Below are 22,510 nucleotides of genomic sequence, written 5' to 3'. Positions count from 1 at the left end.
AGACACATTCATAAGTACAACTACATAGACACAATCATAAGTACAACTACATAGACACAATCATAAGTACAACTACATAGACACAATCATAAGTACAGCTACATAGACACAATCATAAGTACAACTTCATAGACACATTCATAAGTACAACTCCATAGACACAATCATAAGTACAACTACATAGACACAATCATAAGTACAACTACATAGACACAATCATAAGTACAACTACATAGACACATATAAGACACTACACTAATAAGTACAACATAGAGACATAGACACTACATCATAAAGTACAACTCCATACATACACACATAGAGACTATCATAAGTACAGCTACATAGACACATTCATAAGTACAACTACATAGAGACTATCATAAGTACAGCTACATAGACACATTCATAAGTACAACTCCATAGACACAATCATAAGTACAACTACATAGAGACTATCATAAGTACAGCTACATAGAGACTATCATAGGTACAACTACATAGAGACTATCATAGGTACAGCTACATAGAGACTATCATAAGTACAACTACATAGAGACTCTCATAAGTACATCTACATAGACACATTCATAAGTACAACTACATAGACACATTCATAAGTGCAAGTCCATAGACACAATCATAAGTACAACTACATAGACACAATCATAAGTACAACTACATAGACACAATCATAAGTACAACTACATAGAGACTATCATAAGTACAGCTACATAGACACATTCATAAGTACAACTACATAGAGACTATCATAAGTACAGCTACATAGAGACTATCATAAGTACAGCTACATAGACACATTCATAAGTACAGCTACATAGACACATTCATAAGTACAACTACATAGACACATTCATAAGTACAACTACATAGACACATCATAAGTACAGCTACATAGAGACTGTCATAAGTACAGCTACATAAGTACAACTACATAGACACACTATCATAAGTACAACTACATAGACACATCATAAGTACAGCTACATAGACACAATCATAAGTACAACTACATAGAGACTATCATAAGTACAACTACATAGAGACTATCATAAGTACAACTTCATAGACACAATCATAAGTACAACTACATAGACACAATCATAAGTACAACTACATAGACACAATCATAAGTACAGCTACATAGACACAATCATAAGTACAACTTCATAGACACATTCATAAGTACAACTACATAGAGACTATCATAAGTACAGCTACATAGAGACTATCATAGGTACAACTACATAGAGACTATCATAGGTACAACTACATAGAGACTATCATAGGTACAACTACATAGAGACTATCATAAGTACAGCTACATAGAGACTATCATAAGTACAGCTACATAGACACAATCATAAGTACAACTACATAGACACAATCATAAGTACAGCTACATAGACACAATCATAAGTACAACTTCATAGACACATTCACAAGTACAACTACATAGACACAATCATAAGTACAACTACATAGACACTATCATAAGTACAACTACATAGAGACTATCATAAGTACAGCTACATAGACACATTCATATGTACAGCTACATAGAGACTATCATAAGTACAGCTACACAGAGACTATCATAAGTACAGCTACATAGAGACTATCATAAGTACAGCTACATAGAGACTGTCATAAGTACAGCTACATAGACACATTCATAAGTACAACTCCATAGACACATTCATAAGTACAACTACATAGAGACTATCATAAGTACAGCTACATAGAGACTATCATAAGTACAGCTACATAGACACTATCATAAGTACAACTACGTAGACACACATATACATACATAGAGACTATCAACTACATAGACACATCATAAGTACAACTAGAGACATAGAGACACACACATAGAGACTCATAAGTACAACTACATAGAGACTATCATAGGTACAACTACATAGAGACTATCATAGGTACAACTACATAGAGACTATCATAAGTACAGCTACATAGAGACTATCATAGGTACAACTACATAGAGACTATCATAGGTACAACTACATAGAGACTATCATAAGTACAACTTCATAGACACATTCATAAGTACAACTACATAGACACAATCATAAGTACAACTACATAGACACTATCATAAGTACAACTACATAGAGACTATCATAAGTACAGCTACATAGAGACTATCATAAGTACAGCTACATAGAGACTATCATAGGTACAACTACATAGAGACTATCATAGGTACAACTACATAGAGACTATCATAAGTACAGCTACATAGAGACACATCATAAGTACAGACACAATAGACACATAGACACAATCATAAGTACAACTACATAGACACAATCATAAGTACAGCTACATAGACACATTCATAAGTACAACTACATAGACACAATCATAAGTACAACTCCATAGACACAATCATAAGTACAACTACATAGACACATTCATAAGTACAACTCCATAGACACATTCATAAGTACAACTACATAGAGACTATCATAAGTATAGCTACATAGAGACTGTCATAAGGACAGCTACATAGACACAATCATAAGTACAACTTCATAGACACATTCATAAGTACAACTACATAGACACAATCATAAGTACAACTACATAGACACATTCATAAGTGTACTTTGAGACCTTACCATTGTTAAAACTGAGAACTTTGTAAGGACAAGTGCAGTCTCTATTTTAGTAAAATAACAGAACTGCTTTTGTCAATAAGTACAACCCACCCCAATATATCGTAAACCTCCCAGACTACCATAAATTTTGTTTATATATACATGCCAAATAAGGATCGCAGTCATCTTTTAGAATCTGATAATGATACACAAGAAACAATGATGTAGATTTATATTTAACTGTCATTGTAACAGTATTTGTTATACTGGAGAGAGTAGCTGTGATCTATGTTGGTTAGAGTACAATTGTTAAAGTACAACCATTAGGGTTTTGCTGTCTTGAGTATAAATATCATTTCACCATTGTGTACATATTGCCATCAAATCACTGAATCCAGGCTATTGTTCCACAATGGACCTTTCCAATATCCCAACATTATGAAAATTCTCTGGCAGTTTCTTTTAAGCCCAAATAATGCAATGAAATTTTGTCAACTCTGCTTTTAAGTGAATAAACGTATATTGAATATTGTTTTGTCTGTGTTCAGATGTAGACCCATCGGATGCTGCTGATTATCTTTGCTGTTCAGTGATAATATTGATACAAGTTTGATCCTTGTGTGATGTTATTGTAAATGTGTAATATGTTATTACAAGTCATAGAGTGTCTAGCTCCTACAGAGTAGGTAATCAGTATGGGATTTTAAGTCGGAGATCAATGGACGAGGGACGAGAAAAATGCTTGAGTTGGGTATGAGCTATAATTAATCTTCGGTTGTCTGTCCCACTATATCATAGAGTTTTGTATTGTCTGGACAGCCAAGACAAGCCTAGGCAGATTTTGCCTGGAAAATAGTTTTGATATATTTTGAAGATATCCCAGAGAAATCCGTTGGATATTTTTTGTGATGAATTGAAATTGTGTTTCAGAATCTGTGATATAGTATTTAGACGTCCTTACTGAGAATATGTTTCTGACGTCAATAAGAGTTCCTAATTCCTTGTATAGGTCACTTAACATTCAGGTTTCAAACAGGCAGATAGATACGTAGATATTATGTATTTAAAAGTCTTAAAATCATAATCTGGTTTTTCTTTCTTTCAGAGTGTACAGATGAGTTTTAATTTCCGCTTCTATGGTCACGAGATAAATTCAGTAACCATAGCAACAGGAGGTGGGTAGACCAGATTTTGTCTCTTGATTGAAGATTTACTTGTCCTTTGTTAACCTGTGTACAAAATGTGTTTCATGCGGCTATAAAGTATGGTTTTTGATCTCATCATATCGCGACAATAGTTGCTGCATTAAGGAGAGTTCCGTTACTGATTGGGTTGCGATATTCGACTGATTGTGCTGGTACTTTGAATGACACTGCTAACACATAGCTCTTTCTAATATCTCTTGAATACTTCTGCACTGACCAACTCACAATTCCTGAAAATCTTTCAAATGCTCCAGTAACTTTTAGATTATCAGCATTTCTAGAACAAAATTAAACAAATGACTAAAGGTAAGAAAGGACAGGGGAACATGTTGCATTCCTAATGCAATTTACAGAAAAGGCATGCAGATATGATAAAAAATCTTTAAAATGTAGTTTTGCCAGAGATTTGTAAAATGTAAGGGTTATTCCAAAATCACTGATGTTATCAGTCTTTCATCTCTGGATGTTTCTATCCTTCTGCAGTTAAACTGAATGGGTAGATATTTCAGCTAGCAATTTCAGAACTATTTGCAGAACCGTGCAGACTTCCACTTCAGCATGACATGTCAACTTTTAAAATACTATAAGAAGATTTATAGAGCTAAATTTTTCTGCAAACTCATGTGTCCACAAAAGTTTTGAAAAACCACAAAAATCCAGCCCCACCAAAATATATGATCTTACAGTTCTGTATAATCCATGTCATGATCGGGCGTGGGGAGTAAGTATATGCTTCTGCTTACTGTGTTTTTTCCTATTTCAGGGTTTCTTTACATGAGTCCTTTTCTTCATAAATGGCTGACGGCTACACAGTACATAGCACCATTGATGGGAAACTTTGACACCACGCTCGGCAACACTTCAGAAATACTTTACAAAGATTACAGTAAGTAATATCAACGACAATTCACATTCATCAGAAATCACAATACCAGAAATATATTCCCTTCCTGGCAATATAACCTTGCTCATATACTCAGATGGTGGTATGGAGAACCTTAAGGAGTGTATTCAAAGCATTAAGCTCTTACAATTTTCAAATCAATACATAAATTTGATTGTTTAAGTATTTTTTTGTTTTTGTTTTGGCACTTTTTGAGATTTAATTCTGATGTTATGGAGTTTCAGCAAAGATAAATTTGAAATTTTTAGACATATTTTGAACTTCTGCTTAGGCAAAGCATTTATCTCCACATCTATCAACACGGAAAGGAGTGAATGTTTCACAAAAACAACCAAGAAAATGCTGACATGTTAACAGAATCTTTAAGTCAAACAGAAATTTGATGAAACTATGCCAAAGTATAAACAAAAGAAATATTTACACGGAGACTACAGGAAAAGGAGTACTGTATATACTGGCCTATAAGCCGGATTTTCTGGAGTAAATTTACAACATCCGAGGTGGGGTACGACTTATAGGTGAGTCATTGACTGTGAGCAAAAAATCACACCATAATTTTCCAAAGGTATGTCATGCTTTAGGACCGAGAATTGTGTAAAATCATGTATATAGTAAAATATGCAAGTACAGTAAAGCCATTGACATCCCACCCTCCCTGTCACGTCCATGCGGGAATGTGTATACATAGTACGTACGGCAATTACGAAGAACAAAAGATCAATCAAGGCAGACCGATGGTCAATTAGCATGGTGTAAACGAGGTGGGTAGCATGTGCACAATGTTTTGATAGATATTAATGATACCATGCCGCGTTGTCCTGATTGGTCCGTTTTCAACATTACACACCTACCAGAACTTCCTTAAGTTCCTGGTTGGACATGTATGCAGGTAGGGCGTGGAAATGAATTGTGATTGATCTGTGTATTTGATCGAAGGACTGACGATCGAACTGTATAATCTTCCATGTTTATAAACACAACAAGAACTTGAAAAAATGTAATGACATTTTATTGAAATACCGTTATGTCTTTATAAATATTGAGAGCAGAAATGATCTTTTAACATTTAATTTAACTGACTTGGCACTCTCCATCTCCACGATCATGACCAACACGTATCGGTACATATCTCATTTCTGAAATAAAAATACTTACGATACATTTCCACCAAATTTTATTCACGATCATTTAACTTTACTTCCAGAGATTTTCACTCGATTTTTTGCCGAAGCATTTTTTGATACCGTCTTATAGGCAGGGTCAGTGTTAAATTCCAAACTTTTAACCCAAAAACGTACCTCCAGCTTATAGGCGAATCGACTTATAGGCGAGTATATATGGTACAAGGAGAATAAGACCAAATGTTGGAAAAGTGGAAAGGTCTTCTATTTCATGAACAACACCTGCCATGTAAATCTTGCTCAATTCATGAGTAAGTACGGTCATGTTCTGAGATAAGAACAAGGGAACCATCCATGAAATCACAGTCATATTAACAAGCATCAAATACATACTACTACATTTGTACAAAGTTATGGAATATTTCTCAATTTCCTTAATCTTCACAATTGTTATTTAATGAAAAATATTATTTTGTAAAATAAAAAAGAAGATAGAGAGAAAATAGGTACAGTTGACCTAATTTATACAACATTACAGTAAAATCATATTTTGATGAGATAGGTAAAAATAGGAAAACAATTCTAGATAAATGGGATGGAAGTTGCTGCAAGGATGTTAATACTTGTCAATTAATATCAGAAGGTCAAGGAAAGGATATATGGAAAAAACAATTACTGGGAGATATATATAAGGTCCTTCTAGATAGAAATTGTAATGTCAGAGTCTTATTTATATCTTACTGACCGGTCATGTGATCAGTCACAGAGATTGGATTACAATGTGTTTATAATGGAATTAAATAATACACTATATGAAATATATAGTGTAGAGAATATCCAGTCAAATTACTTCAATTTTCTCCCTTTTTCTCTGTGTAAATGTAATCAGTATAAGCTGTCTTGTGAAAATGAACTTTTGTGATGTCCAGTGGTGAAAAGATTTCTGCTGAACTTTGAGCTCTTAGCTTTGAATAGCATTGTGAATACATTGTATATGCAGTGCTTTGTTAATGTACTAAAGTATATGAAACGGAACTAGATTAAGTGTTCTTGGAAACAGTTTATTGTAAATGTGTGTCTGTATTGATTTTGAACCCATGCAGCATTCAGAATTTATTATCAACCAAAGATTTTGAAAAAATAAAAATAAAATATAAACTTTATTTATTTTACAACAATTGTGAAACAAGTTATGTCAGCTTATACTCTTGTTGGCCCGGGTGTAAGCGCGCGAGGGGTCTTATTGTGGGAGGAAACCGGAGTACACGAGGAAAACCCACCTGGTCGGGCAGGTGACCCCTTACCTTTTCATGTCTGTTCCAGGAATCGAACCCCCGTCGGCTAGGTGAAAGGCGAGTGCGTTACCACTGCGCCACCCGACCACCCTAAAGATTAAATACTGGTAGCTATGGCCTTATCAGTATGATGTGACAGAGGGGGTGACATGTGACTGTATCATAGTTATGGCCTTATCAGTATGATGTGACAGAGGGGGTGACATGTGACTGTATCATTGTTATGGCAGTTCAGTATGATGGCACTACAAAATAGCTCTTATATGCCACCATTACTCACAGACCATGTATTTATAAGATTTAAGCTGTCATGAAGAATTAAAATCTTAAACAGATCCTCATATTTGAATAGTTAAAAAGACCTATTTATCAAACGATTTCTTTGTTACTCAATGATAAAACTTATGTTTCACACTCCCAGACGGCATTGTGACACAACAATGGAGATCATGGAGAGAGAGAGCCAAAACAATTTCAAGTGTGACGTTATAATGTCCTGATAAAGCAATCATGTGATAAAAAGGTTTGATATCTAATACATCAAACTCGTCACAAATTTTCCATTCTAAATTGCCAAAATCTCATTGAAATTTGAATTTCTTAGGCTCGTTTCATAAATAATGTTTAAAATTGAAACTCATGTACAATCCTATGTATAATGCCATGTTTTATATAATTTCCAAAATGGCACTTAAGTCCAAGGGAAACGAATATCAAAATATTGAAATCTTTCTCATCATGAATGACAAAAATTGGAAATCAAGTTATGTAGAAATTAAAGTTGATGAAATTATCCTGGAGTATGATCCATAAAAAGACCCCATGGCCACCTATATGAGACACATTCGATTCCAACAGAAGACCAAGTAGTAACTACACTTATGGCACTTCTATAGAAGACCTAGTTATGACTTAAGCAGCGCTATTGATAACAATAAAATTATCCTGTAACCGTACAGAATAGTGCTGTTAGGAATAAATCTTCCGTCTGGTAGTTATATCCCCCAAGAAAGGACATATCTCTCTCCTGTATTTGGTAATAATTTGTCTATAAAAACAGTTTCGCCTGTATCATCATATTATCGTGATAAAGTAGACGTCTGCCTGATTCTGTCATGACAGACTTAATAAGAATGATATTAACTTGTGTTCGGTACAGAAATTCTTGTCTATATCAGATATCACTTATCTGTTAGCATGGGTCGTATTTATCAATACTGCTTATAATTCCAAATCTTTTGTGATGAAATGATAGATATTTTTTTGTATTTTGCATGGTCAAATTTTGTAAGCATCCATTGGTAGATTTTTAGCCCATCATTTGATGGTAGGCTATTCAAATCGCCTTGCATCCATGGTCTGTGGTCTGTTTGTCCATCCATTAACAATTTTTTGTTATCACTATTTCTTGAGAAGTACAGGATGGATCTTTCTCAAATTGCAAATGTAGGTTCCCCTTGGTCCCTAGTTGTGTCGGTTTGATTTTGGGATAGGTCACAAAAACATAATGCCTGAAACGTGGCCATCTTGGATTTTGCCTTGTGTTTGTTATCTTTATTTCTTGAGAACTGCAGCATAGATCTTTCTCAAATTTGTATGGTTATGTTTCCTTTGATCCCTAGTTGTGCCTGTTTGATTTTGACTTTGAAAGATTTTCTTGAGAACAACTGTATAGATCTTTCTCAAATTTGTATGGTTATGTTTCCTTTGAACCCTAGTTGTGCCTGTTTGATTTTGGTACCGATCAGAGAAAACAAAATGGCCCACAAGCGACCTTCTTGGATTTTGACTTTGAAAGATTTTCTTGAGAACAACTGTATAGATCTTTCTCAAATTTCATGTATGGATTCGTTTTGATACTTATGTTCCCTTTGGTCTCTCCTTTTGCCCGTTTGATTTTGGGACTGATCAGAAGAAACAAAATGGCTTCCAGGCAACCATTTTGGATTTGGCAGGTAAAGATTATCATTGCTATTTCTTCAAAGGATTGTTCAAATGTCTTATCATTAAGAGCAAAACCAGAGGAGAGAAGAGAAAAGAAGGGAAAAGCTCCAACTTTCAAACACCAAATAAAGATCAAACAATGGTGGGTGCCAAGATCCCTCTGGGATCTCTTGTTAGCTATCAAATCCATATTTGTTCAACTGAGGAAAATAAATGACCAGATATGTTTGTTTACATGACTGTATAAATTGATACTCGTTATTCTGTTATCCTCCCTATTTCCTGCAGTAGTGATCATCCTTTCCAGTGCACAAGTTTATACCATATTTTCTATGAGAGAACAAGATATTTCTGTTAAGCTGTGATAAGAATTGAACTTGGTTGTCCAGCAGGATTTTCTATCAATCATATTCGTTGCACCGACCTAATCCTTTTGCAAACTTCGGCATAGAGTAAAACATCTTTCTGTTGTCTGGCACTGCAACAGGAATCAAAGTCAGGTCTAAATGACGAAGAGGTTTTGCTGAATTCCATTGCACAAGGTTATGGTCTATAGCTGTGACAGTAATCTGTCTGATTTCAGCTTTGTGTCTTAAATATTGTTACTAAATTTTGTCTATCCTTGTGTTACTTATAAGTAAAAACAAAGAGTTGTGGGAGTGAAATAAGAAGAAGCTTGAATTTGTTCTTCTTACAATCTGTTAATAAAGACGGTGAGATTGCACTGATTTTGTTGTGGTGGTGAAAGTTGGCAAGGAGTTCCACATTCAGTTAAATTATGGTATCGCTCCATCTGTAATTTGTTCAATGAATTAGATGAAAACATATTGAACACAGAGATGGAAATTGATTACCAATAAACAAGAGAAGAAAACAGTGTTTGCCATTAACAACATTACCACACACTATGGGTAGGGGCTCATGCTATACCGAGATGACTCTAATCTTCTTTAACAATGCAATTTGAAAATAAAACTTTTCTCTAAATCTTCATTTTGCTGATGATTTTGGGTGGCCAAGTCATCGGCATCACTAAGTGCCAGTGCCTCTCTACAGGATATAACTTCATCATTAACTCTAGTGTATATATGTTTGTAGCTATTTTATGATCTATTTTGTTCTTCAAAATTATTTTGTTTTTAAGATAAGATGTGTGAGTCTTGTATTGATCCAGGCTTTAAGAAGATCTGCTGGTACCCACATATGTTAATTTTGACGTGTTACCATGGTTACAAGTTTTGGACTCTAGAATGCAATAGATATTCAACTACCTGTATATGAATGATGTAATGATCTTCTGGAGAAGCAACTTTAAATTTTGTAAAAGGAAAAAGGGTTGCATACAATGCTAGTTTTAAACAGTAACTTCACCTCTACTGGGAGTAACATCATCAAATTTTTCCCTCATAACACATTTTTAAAATTATATCGTTTATCAACCAAGGTCACATCATCAGGCAGTTAAGGTCAGTATTACACTGTAAAGGTCATACTGTTGAACAATCTTATGTCACATGGTCACAAAGTCACAGTCAGGCTGTTTACCAGACAAGGTCATAGTCACAGTCAAGTTCAGACTCGTAATCAATCAAAGTCACATGGCCACACAGTCAAGGTCAGTCACATGGCCACACAGTCAAGGTCAGATTTGTATTCAATTAAAGTCACATGACCACAGAGTCAAGGTCAGATTTGTATTCAATCAAAGTCACATGGCCACACAGTCAAGGTCAGACTTGTAATCAATCAAAGTCACATGGCCACACAGTCAAGGTCAGATTTGAATTCAATCAAAGTCACATGGCCACACAGTCAAGGTCAGATTTGTATTCAATCAAAGTCACATGGCCACACAGTCAAGGTCAGATTTGTATTCAATCAAAGTCACATGGCCACATAGTCAAGGTTAGACTTGTAATCAATCAAAGTCGCATGATCCCACAGTCAAGGTCAGACTTGTAATCAATCAAAGTCACATGGCCACACAGTCAAGGTCAGATTTGTATTCAATCAAAGTCACATGGCCACACAGTCAAGGTTAGACTTGTAATCAATCAAAGTCACATGATCCCACAGTCAAGGTCAGACTGATTATCAAACAAGGTCACATGGCCACATAGTCAAGGTTAGACTTGTAATTGACCAAGTTCAGATGGTCAAAGCCAGTCAGAATTTACCAGACAAGGTCACATGGCCACACAATCAAGGTTAGACTTGTAATTGACCATGGTCAGATGGTCAAAGCCACAGTAAGAATTTACCGGACAAGGTCACATGGCCGCACACTCAAGGTTAGACTAAATCGACCAAGGTCACTATCACTAATAGTTTTGGGAATAAAGGTCACAAATTGAATGAAAGAATATTAAACAGTATTCCTGATGAAATGTAATCTGTGACTTTCAGTGTTAAACATGGCTGATATCACCATGGTTTTTGGACTGATTCGAATTCAAGATGGCCGACAGGTGGCCATCTTGGATTTTGGATGTAAAAGATTGTTACCGCTATTTCTGAGAAAGTACTGGATGGATCTTTCTCAAATTTCATATGCAGTTTCCCTATGGTCCCTAGTTGTGCATTGTACCTTTTTTGGACTGATTCGAATTCAAGATGGCCGACAGGTGGCCATCTTGGATTTTGGATGTAAAAGTTTGTTACTGCTATTTCTTGGAAAGTACTGGATGGATATTTCTCAAATTTCATATTTTTTTTTGGTTCCAAGTTGTGCATTATACCTTTTTGGACTGATCCGTTATCAAGATGGCTGACAGGCAGCCATCTTGGATTTTGAGAGTAAAATCTTGTTACTGCTATATCTGAGGAAGTACTGGATGGATCCTTCTGATATTTCATAGATATTGGTTTCCCTTGGTCCCTAGTTGTGCATTTTACCTTTTTTGGACTGATTTGAAATCAAGGTGGCAAACATATATTGTCCATTATCCACCTGTAACTGACTGCTATCTAATAATACTTTGGGATCTTTTTCAAATGATATTTGCTAATAAGTGCTTAATAAAAATATCTTGTGCCATCATTGAGTACATTCAATGAAGACCAGTTCATGAACATTTACAACACTTGTAACAAACAAAAAAAAAAATAAACAAATCTTCAAGAACTGAAAATAGATCCTCAAATGGTGGGCGCCAAGATCCCTCTGGGATCTCTTGTTTTCTCTTAAACCCAGTTGTCGTGAAAATATGAAAATATAAATGAGATCATTGAGCAATTAACTGACAATTACTTCCGTGAAATTGTCAAATAAATGGAGTTTGTAAAGAAAAAAGACACTTGTGAGAAAAGGTTATTCAGAGAAATTTAATTTCAAGACAAACTACAACACACACTCAGAAAATAAATTGTATTCAATAAAAATTGACATGGTAATATTGTATCTTAATATGAAGTTTTAACAAGTTTGTATGCTTAAATCAACTACCCTGTAATTGAACTTCAGCTGTCACTTGAGTAAATTACTCCTCATCAATGTAATTATGTCTTCGCTTAAAAATGGGAAAGTCCTTTGAATAATTGGTCTGTTGTAAACTATACTGCAATGCTTTTAAAACTGTTTGTCGAGAACCTTATTGCTGTCTTAATAAACATTTGTAGCAAACTACATAACCATATTTATCCCACTGTAACCAATGCCTGGTAATAAGCCCAGTCATTCCGATTGCCATTCAGAACACTTACTAACATGTGCTATTTCTGTGTGATGCAATAAGCCCATCCTCCTGGCATTGATTCAGGGGGAAATGTCGACACCCAGAGCTTCATGCAGGATGGATAACTAAGGACAGGCTTCAAAATTGTATGAAAGATGAAAAAATTGGGTTGACGATTTTATTTTTTGTTCAATACCATTACACCATCATCTATATAGAACCACCAACGGCATGACACCACTCCAATATGTGTTCAAGATTTCTTTATGATTTTGGTTAGTTTGGAGGTAAAAAATTGTTTTGTGACAGGTATTTACACACGCATATCTGACTCATGTCCTCAGTGCCATACATTGTGTAAATGTCTTTAAAATCATAACCTTAACAAGAGAATCTAGGATTCATTAATAAAACATATGGATCCCAATTCAGCAGTAAAAGCATATAGACAAAATGAATTGAAGGATTTCGGGTGTTTAGAATTCCTTTACTTTTTAAAATCGAATGTATATATTACATACATTCTTTGGTTCGTGGTACTAAAATGTTTCAAGTATTTGCATACAAAAGTCCAGATTTTGATATTTATATGTACATAAAATGTTCGGACTTCATGAAAGAATTTAAATACACAATTTATAATTATTACCTCTGAGGTAGGGGGAAATAGCTGATGAAAATATGTATTTGTGGTAGAAGCACATACTATGTGATGTGCACAAAACAAACAGCATTTACTACCTGTAGTTAATTACACACATGATGACGAAGGGCAGTACTGATAATATTCTGTTTCATTATTGTCTGTCTGGTGGGTTTCATTCATTGGTCTTTATCACTTGCTGCTGAAGTTATTTTCTGTAAGATTTCTGATTTCTCTAATTGGTCACCAGTTTGTTTCTGATCATGAGGTGTTGTTGGTAAGTGCATGTGGAATGCTGTGTCAAAATAATGTTCATTACGTTTCAATCAATTGTGACGGTTCAATCAATTGTGACGTTTTTATTATGACAATTTGATATCACCAACTTTAAAACCATGAGGAAATCTAGGCTAAATTAACAATGCATTGTAGCTGTATGAGATGTAGGGTCTGAATCATCTTGGACAAGGTCACTGACCTTACTGCATATAGCTGTGTCCAGTTGTTGCTTCCCTGTTAAAATAAAAGAAAAACACACTTTTCGCTGTCATACATCATGATGTAAAAAATACACAACATACAAAGGTAGACTTCACTTTTAAACAATTTTGAACGTTTGTAAATGAATATAGGCATGGCTTTTGTAATAAGGTCTCATTAGGTAAATAGGGTATTGATCTCTATTGACTTTAATTTGATATCACGTGCCATGTGACATGGGTTCTCATTTAAAACAGGCATATTCACCAAACTAAGCTAAAGGGGATTAGAGCAGCTTTTGGTGTCATCTGTGTGCCAGGAGAAAAAGGATACTGCAGATTATATTCTTTATTGCGTCATTGTGACCATAATCATTTAACACTTATTGCTGTCTTTGGTATGTGATGGACCTCCAGTATATTGTTCAATGAGGTAACCTTCAGCTACTAGATCAGGTGAACACAATCTAACAATAACAAATTCTTTTTTCCAGATGACATGTTTATTGTGGAATGGAGTGACATATATTTACAAGACCAGAACCACAGTAAGTACAGTGTTAACCAATAGACCAGAACCACTGTAAGTACAGTGTTAACCAGTAGACCAGAACCACAGCAAGTACAGTGTTAACCAATAGACCAGAACCACAGTAAGTATAGTGTTAACCAATAGACCAGAACCACAGCAAGTACAGTGTTAACCAATAGACCAGAACCACAGTAAGTACAGTGTTAACCAATAGACCAGAACCACAGTAAGTACAGTGTTATCCAATAGACCAGAACCACAGTAAGTACAGTGTTAACCAATAGACCAGAACCACAGTAAGTACAGTTTTAACCAATAGACCAGAACCACAGTAAGTACAGTTTTAACCGATAGACCACAACCACAGTAAGTACAGTGTTAACCAATTGACCAGAACCACAGTAAGTACAGTGTTAACCAGTAGACCAGAACCACAGTAAGTACAGTGTTAACCAGTAGACCAGAACCACAGTAAGTACAGTGTTAACCAATAGACCAGAACCACAGTAAGTACAGTGTTAACCAATAGACCAGAACCACAGTAAGTACAGTGTTAACCAGTAGACCAGAACCACAGTAAGTACAGTGTTAACCAATAGACCAGAACCACAGTAAGTACAGTGTTAACCAATAGACCAGAACCACAGTAAGTACAGTGTTAACCAGTAGACCAGAACCACAGTAAGTACAGTGTTAACCAATAGACCAGAACCACAGTAAGTACAGTGTTAACCAATAGACCAGAACCACAGTAAGTACAGTTTTCATTTCAGTAATAATTACCATAACTTTAGTATGCAAAATATGGTACCTACACCCATCTTTGTATCCCAAAAACAAAAGATTCAAAAATCCCGCCCTCCCTACGACCATGAGCCTTCACGTCATGAACATAGAGTTATTTCCCTTCCTCTTATCTTTATGGCTACCGGAGCAGGCGGACGTGCTATATTCAGCTGAGTGCCTTCCTTTTCTTTCTAGCTTAAGTCTAGCTTATAGCCGAGTATTTATATATCGGCTTATTGCTTTAAACCCATCGTTAACTATAACAGTCTTTTGCAGACGTTTATTTAGTTAATATATCCTGCTTTTAGGCCTTTATCGGCCGGCTTTTGTTCGGCCTTTGTTCGGCCATTTGCTATACTCCACGCACCGAGCGCGTATCCACGTGTTTTGCGCTGTTCGGTTTTTTCGTGAAGTTTTTTTTCGCTTTTTATCGGTCGTATTATTTATTCGACCGTATATTTTGCTTAGCTTTTTTATGTTTCGTTAGCTTTTGCTTTCGTTCTTATTTGTTTGTTGGAGTTGTGTTTTTTCACTCCATTTATTTTTGTTACGTTTATTTGTATTAATAACTGTTGTTATTTGATTATTTATTTCGTAACAATTATGGATTCAGGGCTGCGTCGTGGTTCGGCACATGGGTGTTCTCACTTCTACGGAGAGCAGGACCCCCATGATGCCTGTCCCTTATGCCGGCCTTGCAGCGAGGCCTCGCCGTGCGAACTTTGTTTGCACGTTGGGTCCGCTGTAAAGGTTCCCCTACCCAGTCGGCGAACTTCTCGCCGGAAGAGGGATTCGTCCTCATCTTCCGGTAAGAGAGGTAAGCCATCCAGGTTTTCTACCCCCGGCCCTAAGCCGAGGGGTGAGGTTGTCACTGCTGGGGGTGTTCTCACACTGAGCTCCGCCCTCGAGCAGGGGGTGGCTCCCCCTGTCCAGGCGCGTCCTGGTATAGGGGGGGAGCAACCCGACCCTGACTCGGCGAAGTCTAGTGTCGAATCAGCCGGTAGCTCTCGACAGCCGGCGGTGCTACCGTCGGAAAGGGACTTTTGGTCACAGGTCTCTGAGTCTTTCAGGGACCTCGGCACGCCAGGTGGCGTCATTGGTGGGGGCCGCCCTGACGCCGGACCGGTACCCTCGGGTATGGGGTCAGGGGTCACTGATTTTTTGTCGTCAGTGGCTACAGGGATTAGTGACACTGAGTTCACTAATCCTAGTGTCAGTGTGGGGCCTGGGTTCCTACCCTCACAGGTCTCTGGATCTGGGGCTTTTCGCTCTAGTCCAGATTTTCCGGTGCAGGGTTTCCCAGGGGGTTTCCCCCAGGGATTTGGGGCCCCAGGTCAGGCTTCCGGTTTCCGGTCGCCTTTTCCCCCAGGCTCGGTTACACAGGTCGGCCCGTCTGAGGTGGGAGTGGAGGTTCATCCTGGTCCTTTGGACAGGGTGTCCAGCCCTAGGCTCAGGCAGGCCAATTTGGCCACCACTCCCAGCCCGCACGCCCAGGTGGGTTCAACCCCATGGGTCTTCCTTCATGGAACCCTTGGTGGGGAGACGTTTTAGCGTGCTGAATCCCCCCAACGCTCTGCTACTTCAGGGGCCGTTTCGGCCGGTCCTAAAAAGGTTCGCCGGACCTTTAGGCTACGCCTCCCGCGCGGACTCGTCGGTCTCCTGTCCTCAGGGGTTGGCTTCTAAGCATAGAGGAGTCCCCCTCTCCGGAGAGGTCTCCTCTGGCGGCCCCTGTTCCTCCCAGGGCGACTTCGGTCGTTAGCGAGGAGGAGATGGACGCTGAGGGCGTGGGCTTGGCAGAGGATGACGATGTTATCCATCTGTCTCCTGGGTGCTCGGCGATTGATCTGTCCGAGTCATCGGCAGATGACCCTTCCGACCAGGAGGGTTCCCAGGAGGTAGGGGGCTCTGAAACCGAGGCTCAGCATGTTCTTTCGGCCCGGAGCGGAGGTATGCCCACCCCCTTCTGCAAAGAAGGCACCATTGTGTCTTCGGACCGGGTTTTGGAGGTGGTTTGCTCGATGCTAAAGAGCACACACAGGATGGAGTCGAGGGAGTTGGCTGCCTGGCCCGGCAAATCGGTGGACCAGGTGGTGCTCGATGCGCACTTTCCATCCAAGTTCTGTCTTACATAGACTTCCTGACTGTGAGTCTATACAAGGTATCCGACTTGCCTGAGGGTCGGGTACCAGAGACGGAACAGGCCTACATTCAGGACAGGCTTACAGCTGCCCTGAACGCGGCGTTGAGGGCATCGGCGGCCTTACAGGTCTCCCTGCTCGCCAATGTCGTTTTGGCTAGGCGATTTTCTATCTTAAAAAATCGCCCAGTCGAAGAACCTTATCTTTCCCGTCTATTGACTGCCCCCTTCACTGGCTCTACCCTGTTCGGGGGAGCTCTTCCTTCTGTCCAGAAGGATATGAAGGAGGACTCGGTCGCCTCAGCACTCTTGGTGAAGAGGTTTCGTTCCGAGAAGGCCAGCACCTCGCAGGGGTCAGCGCCTCCCAAGAAGAGGGCTAAGTTTTCGGCTGGGCAGGCGTCTGCCCAACCCAAATCGCAGCCACACTTCAATGGCAATAAGGGGAAAGGTAAGAAGGGTAAGAAACCTCCTGGGGGCAAGAAGAAGGGCTCCTGACTCTTTCTTCTCCTTGACCGAGACAGAACAGGGGTCTGGCGGGGTGGACGGCGGTCCTCCCGTTCAGGTCTCTTGTCCTTCTCCCGCAGGCTCAGGCTCCGGATGGGCGGACAAATCTCTGTTTTGGCAGGGACTCGATCTGCCCCAGCCGGAGCTTCCTGTGGGCGGGCGTCTCTCCGCTTTCCTGTCCCAGTGGCAGGAAATTACGGAGGACGCGTGGACATTGTCGGTGGTCAAGGAGGGTCTAGGTATTCCCCTTCTTCAGGATCCACCTCTTACCGCCCAGCCGATCTTCTTTCCTCCTCCGGGGGATTCGGAGAAGGCTCGGGCGATCCAGGAGGAAGTAAGGACCTTGCTTGCCAAGGGCGCGGTATAGGAGATTCCTATGTCGGAAATCACTCCCGGTTTCTACTCCCGAATGTTTCTCGTTCGGAAGAAGTCCGGAGAGTGGCGCCTGATCATAGATCTCAGTGCCTTCAATAGGCACGTAGATTCTCCTCACTTCAAGATGGAGACCCCACGGGGCATCATGGCCTCCGTGAGGGACGGGATGTGGGCAACTTCAGTAGATCTGAAGGACGCCTATTTCCATATCCCCATCAAGAAGTCGGCACGGAAGTTCCTCCGTTTCACATGCAACGGCAAGGTCTTCCAATTCCGGGCCATGCCCTTCGGGCTGACGACAGCTCCCTTGGTGTTCACCAAGCTGCTGCAGGTAGTCGTGGGATTCCTTCACTCTCGCGGAATAGACGTCCACATCTATTTCGACGACTCCCTCATGCTTCACAGGGTGAGGGAATCGTTAGTGAAGGATACCAGGCTGGTCCTGAAAGTCTTACTCAGAGTCGGCTTCATTCCTTCCAGAGAGAAGTCAGAGGTTTCCCCATCTCAGGACTTTGTCTTCCTGGGGAATCGTTTCGATACGGTTCTGGGCATAGCCCTACCACCGGTGGAGAAGTTCAAGAAGGCCAGGGCTCTAGCTCTGTCCTTCATCGAACGGTCGCAGGTCCAGGTACGTTGGTTCCTCAGTTTTCTGGGGTATCTCAACGCCCTGGCAGATGTGGTCCCCCTAGGGAGACTTCACATCAGACCTCTCCAGATGTTCCTCCTGTCCAACTGGGTTCCGTCATCCAGGAAGTGGGAGGCCTGGATAACTCTCACTCAGTCGGTCAGGGAGTTCGCTCGCTGGTGGACCATTCGGGAGAATGTTCTCCGCGGGGTTCCTCTGACCAAGCCTGTCCCCTCTATGACCCTGTTCACGGATGCTTCCATGACAGGATGGGGAGCTTACCTCGACGGCCATTGTCGCTCGGGGGAGTGGTCTGGGGATCAGCTCTCGGAGCACATCAACGTGCTCGAGATGAGGGCAGTTCTTTTGGCACTGCAATCCTTTCGGGGATGCCTGCAGTCCAAGGCGATTTGTGTGGCTACCGACAACTCTACAGTTGTCGCATATCTGGAGAGACAAGGGGGCACCAGGTCTCACGTCCTGTGTGCCCTCTCCATCCGCATCCTTCTTCTCTGTCAGGAGATGCAATTGTCCATTACGGTCAAGCATCTTCCGGGCAGGTTGAATGTGTTGGCGGATACCCTCTCCAGGCGCCGCCAACCGGTGTTGACGGAATGGCAGCTGTGTCCCTCAGTCTTCCGGGGAATTTGTCAGGTGTGGGACAGACCTTTGATAGATCTGTTTGCCACTTCTCTGAACAATCAGCTGCCAACCTTCGTCTCTCCGGTCCCAGATCCGAAGGCTTGGGCTGTGGACGCCCTTTCTCTGGACTGGGACGGGATGCATGCTTATGCATTCCCTCCCTTCAACCTGGTGGGCAGGGTGCTTCAGAAGTTCAGGGAGCATCACTGCTCCTTACTTCTGATAGCCCCCCTGTGGCCGAGGCAGCCTTGGTTTCCAGAGCTCTTGTCGTTTCTGGTGGAGGAGCCACTGGCTCTCCCCACCAGACCGAATCTCCTGCGTCAGCCTCGGTCCAGGACGACACACTCTCGACCAGAGATCCTCCACCTTCACACGTGGAGGCTATCTCTGGAAGCCTCGCCAAGGCAGGCTTTTCTCGAGAGGTGTCAGATCGCATCGCGCGATCTATCAGGGCTTCCTCTTCTGCCGTCTACCAGTCCAGATGGAAGATCTTCTGTGATTGGTGTGTCGGCAGGAAGGTTGATCCATTCGAAGCCTCTGTTCAGCTGATTGCGGATTTCCTACTCTCTCTGTTTAGGGACCGCAATCTGGCACCTGGCACTATTGCTGGCTATAGGACAGCAATTGCCAGTGTCTTGGCTTTTTACTGCAGGAAGGAGATAGGTTCTTCCTCATCTCTTTCTGCCCTAATCAGAGGCTTCGCTTTGGATAGACCCAGAGTTCGGCAGCTGGCCCCGCAGTGGAATTTAGCCTTGGTGCTAGATTCCCTGACGAGGTCACCTTATGAGCCTATGGAGTCTGCCTCTTTGAAGTTTCTAACTTTCAAGACAGTCTTCCTTTTGGCTCTGGCCTCTGGACGTAGGAGGAGTGAAGTGCACGCCCTGTCGTCACTTCCTTCCTGCCTTCGTTGGTCCAGAGGCTACGCTGCCGTTACTCTTTTAACTGACCCTTCGTTCCTTGCGAAGAATCAGGTCCCGGGGTTCTCGCCCGATCCCATCAAGATTCCGGCTTTGACTAGCTCGGAGGAGAGGGATAGATTGCTTTGTCCCTGTAGGGCTCTTAGGTTTTATCTCGATAAAACCAGGGGGGGGGCGGGGCTCCAGATCCCGTCTGTTTTTGCCTATCAAACAGGGACAGCGAGACATCTCCTCCCAGTCGGTGTCTAGGTGGGTATGCCAGGTCATTAAGTATGCTTATGAGCATTCTGATGACCATGCTCGGGCGAGGGTGAGAGTGCGGGCTCATGAGGTAAGGGCCCTCGCTGCATCCTGGGCCCTTCTTAATGGGTCCTCCTTTCAGGAGGTCATGTCTGCTGCCTTCTGGCGGGGCAGGGATACATTTACAGATTTTTATCTGAGATCCCTGGCTTCCCACTCAGAAGGTTTGTATTCTTTGGGACCTCTGGTGGTTGCACAGTCTGTGGCTGTGCCCCCCCGTTAGCCCCGGGGCTCGTCTTTTCCGTTCGGCGGCATGTGGGTTACCTGCTTGGTCACGGGGAGGTTGCCCCTCCTTATTCTATGCACTCTGTCCCCCCTCCCTACCATGTTTAGTGTGCTATATGGGCTGCCTGGCTGCTAGTCACCACTACGGTAAGAAGAATTCGCATACTAAAGTTATGGTAATTATTACTGAAATGAAATTGAGGTTTTTTAATGTAAAACCAATTTTCATGAGGTAATACTTACCATAACTTTATGGAGTCCCACCCTATCCTCCCCTCTTCCTATCTGCCTGACTGCCCCTCTACGGGTGCTACATAAAGGCTAAGAGGAAGGGAAATAACTCTATGTTCATGACGTGAAGGCTCATGGTCGTAGGGAGGGCGGGATTTTTGAATCTTTTGTTTTTGGGATTCAAAGATGGGTGTAGGTACCATATTTTGCATACTAAAGTTATGGTAAGTATTACCTCATGAAAATTGGTTTTACATTAAAAAAACTCAAGTTAACCAGTAGACCAGAACCACAGTAAGTACAGTGTTAACCAGTAGACCAGAACCACAGTAAGTACAGTGTTAACTAACAGACCAGAACCACAGTAATTTTTTATTTGATGAATTGCCTGCTTCAATAGAAGGCTGTCAGGTTTGTTCAAGTAAATTAATTTTATCTTCTTTCAAGATTTCAGAGGTCAAATGAGTTCAAATTTCCATATATTTTCTGAATAGCCAAGAGATGTCTAATGAAATGGAACAAAATTATTATAAAAAATACGTAAATCTTGTAAAAGAACATAGTGTTTTCTTTAAAAATGACCCCTGAAAAAATCAGGTTCTTACACAATGTTTTATATTTCAGCTGAGCAATGATATGGCAAGTTTTTTGTCCCTGAATTGTTTTCAGCTGCTCAATATCAAATCATTGTTACAGGCAGAAGTAGGCTATCTGCTCTGCCATAAACCTCACAAAATATCAATATTTCTCGTACAATTCAGTCATTTTTATTTTTGATGTTCAAAAACATTTAGAATCCTGGATATTGTACAATCTAAAGCGACGACAGTAAAATTAGTGTTACCAAAATTTTTGTGGAGATCAATAGTGCAGTATGTTTACCGTATTTATCTTGTAATAAGCCCAGTGGTCTAACACATAACTGATTACTCAAAATCAAGGGATGGGCTTATTACAGGACACCTAATGATTTAGCTGCAGGTGTTGTCACAATTGAAAACGAGTTATATCCTCGTTTGAATCTTTTGCATCAGAGTTGAAACAGAGATTTCTGGGGCAAATGAATTAGTGTAGTAGTAGAATGTCTGAATTAGGAAAATTCAAACATTTCGACTGCTACAAATATTTTTTCGTAATGAAAGAGTACCAGTAAGATTTTCAAGTTGAAGTGATAAATTCAGAACCAAAGAAACTCTTTGCCTAAATCTTTGTTAATGACTGACAAACAACATACATCTACATCAAATTATAGAATTTTTTCCTGCCAAAATCAGATACATACACAAAAGCTATGATAATGATGAAATCATTAACACCAGCTGTTTG

The 22,510-nt window shown here is 40.2% G+C and overlaps 1 protein-coding gene across 1 annotated transcript in view; it reads left to right on the top strand.

The window, feature by feature from the left end:
* The window catches only part of LOC132565521 (plexin domain-containing protein 2-like), a 131,728-nt gene that overhangs the window by 72,946 nt on the left and 36,272 nt on the right, over positions 1-22,510 (top strand). Inside the window, exons 4-6 of the mRNA XM_060230172.1 lie at positions 3,751-3,820; positions 4,614-4,736; positions 14,405-14,458. Of these exons, the coding sequence (XP_060086155.1) occupies positions 3,751-3,820; positions 4,614-4,736; positions 14,405-14,458 (247 nt within the window). The remainder of the gene's footprint in view (positions 1-3,750; positions 3,821-4,613; positions 4,737-14,404; positions 14,459-22,510) is intronic.

This window comes from Ylistrum balloti, unplaced genomic scaffold, assembly GCF_031769215.1.
Source record: "Ylistrum balloti isolate Yb309-2 unplaced genomic scaffold, AGI_CSIRO_Ybal_v1 Utg369724, whole genome shotgun sequence".
Classification (NCBI taxonomy): domain Eukaryota; kingdom Metazoa; phylum Mollusca; class Bivalvia; order Pectinida; family Pectinidae; genus Ylistrum; species Ylistrum balloti.
Note: the sequence above shows the minus strand (reverse complement) of the source record. Positions and strands in the feature narration are given on the sequence as shown.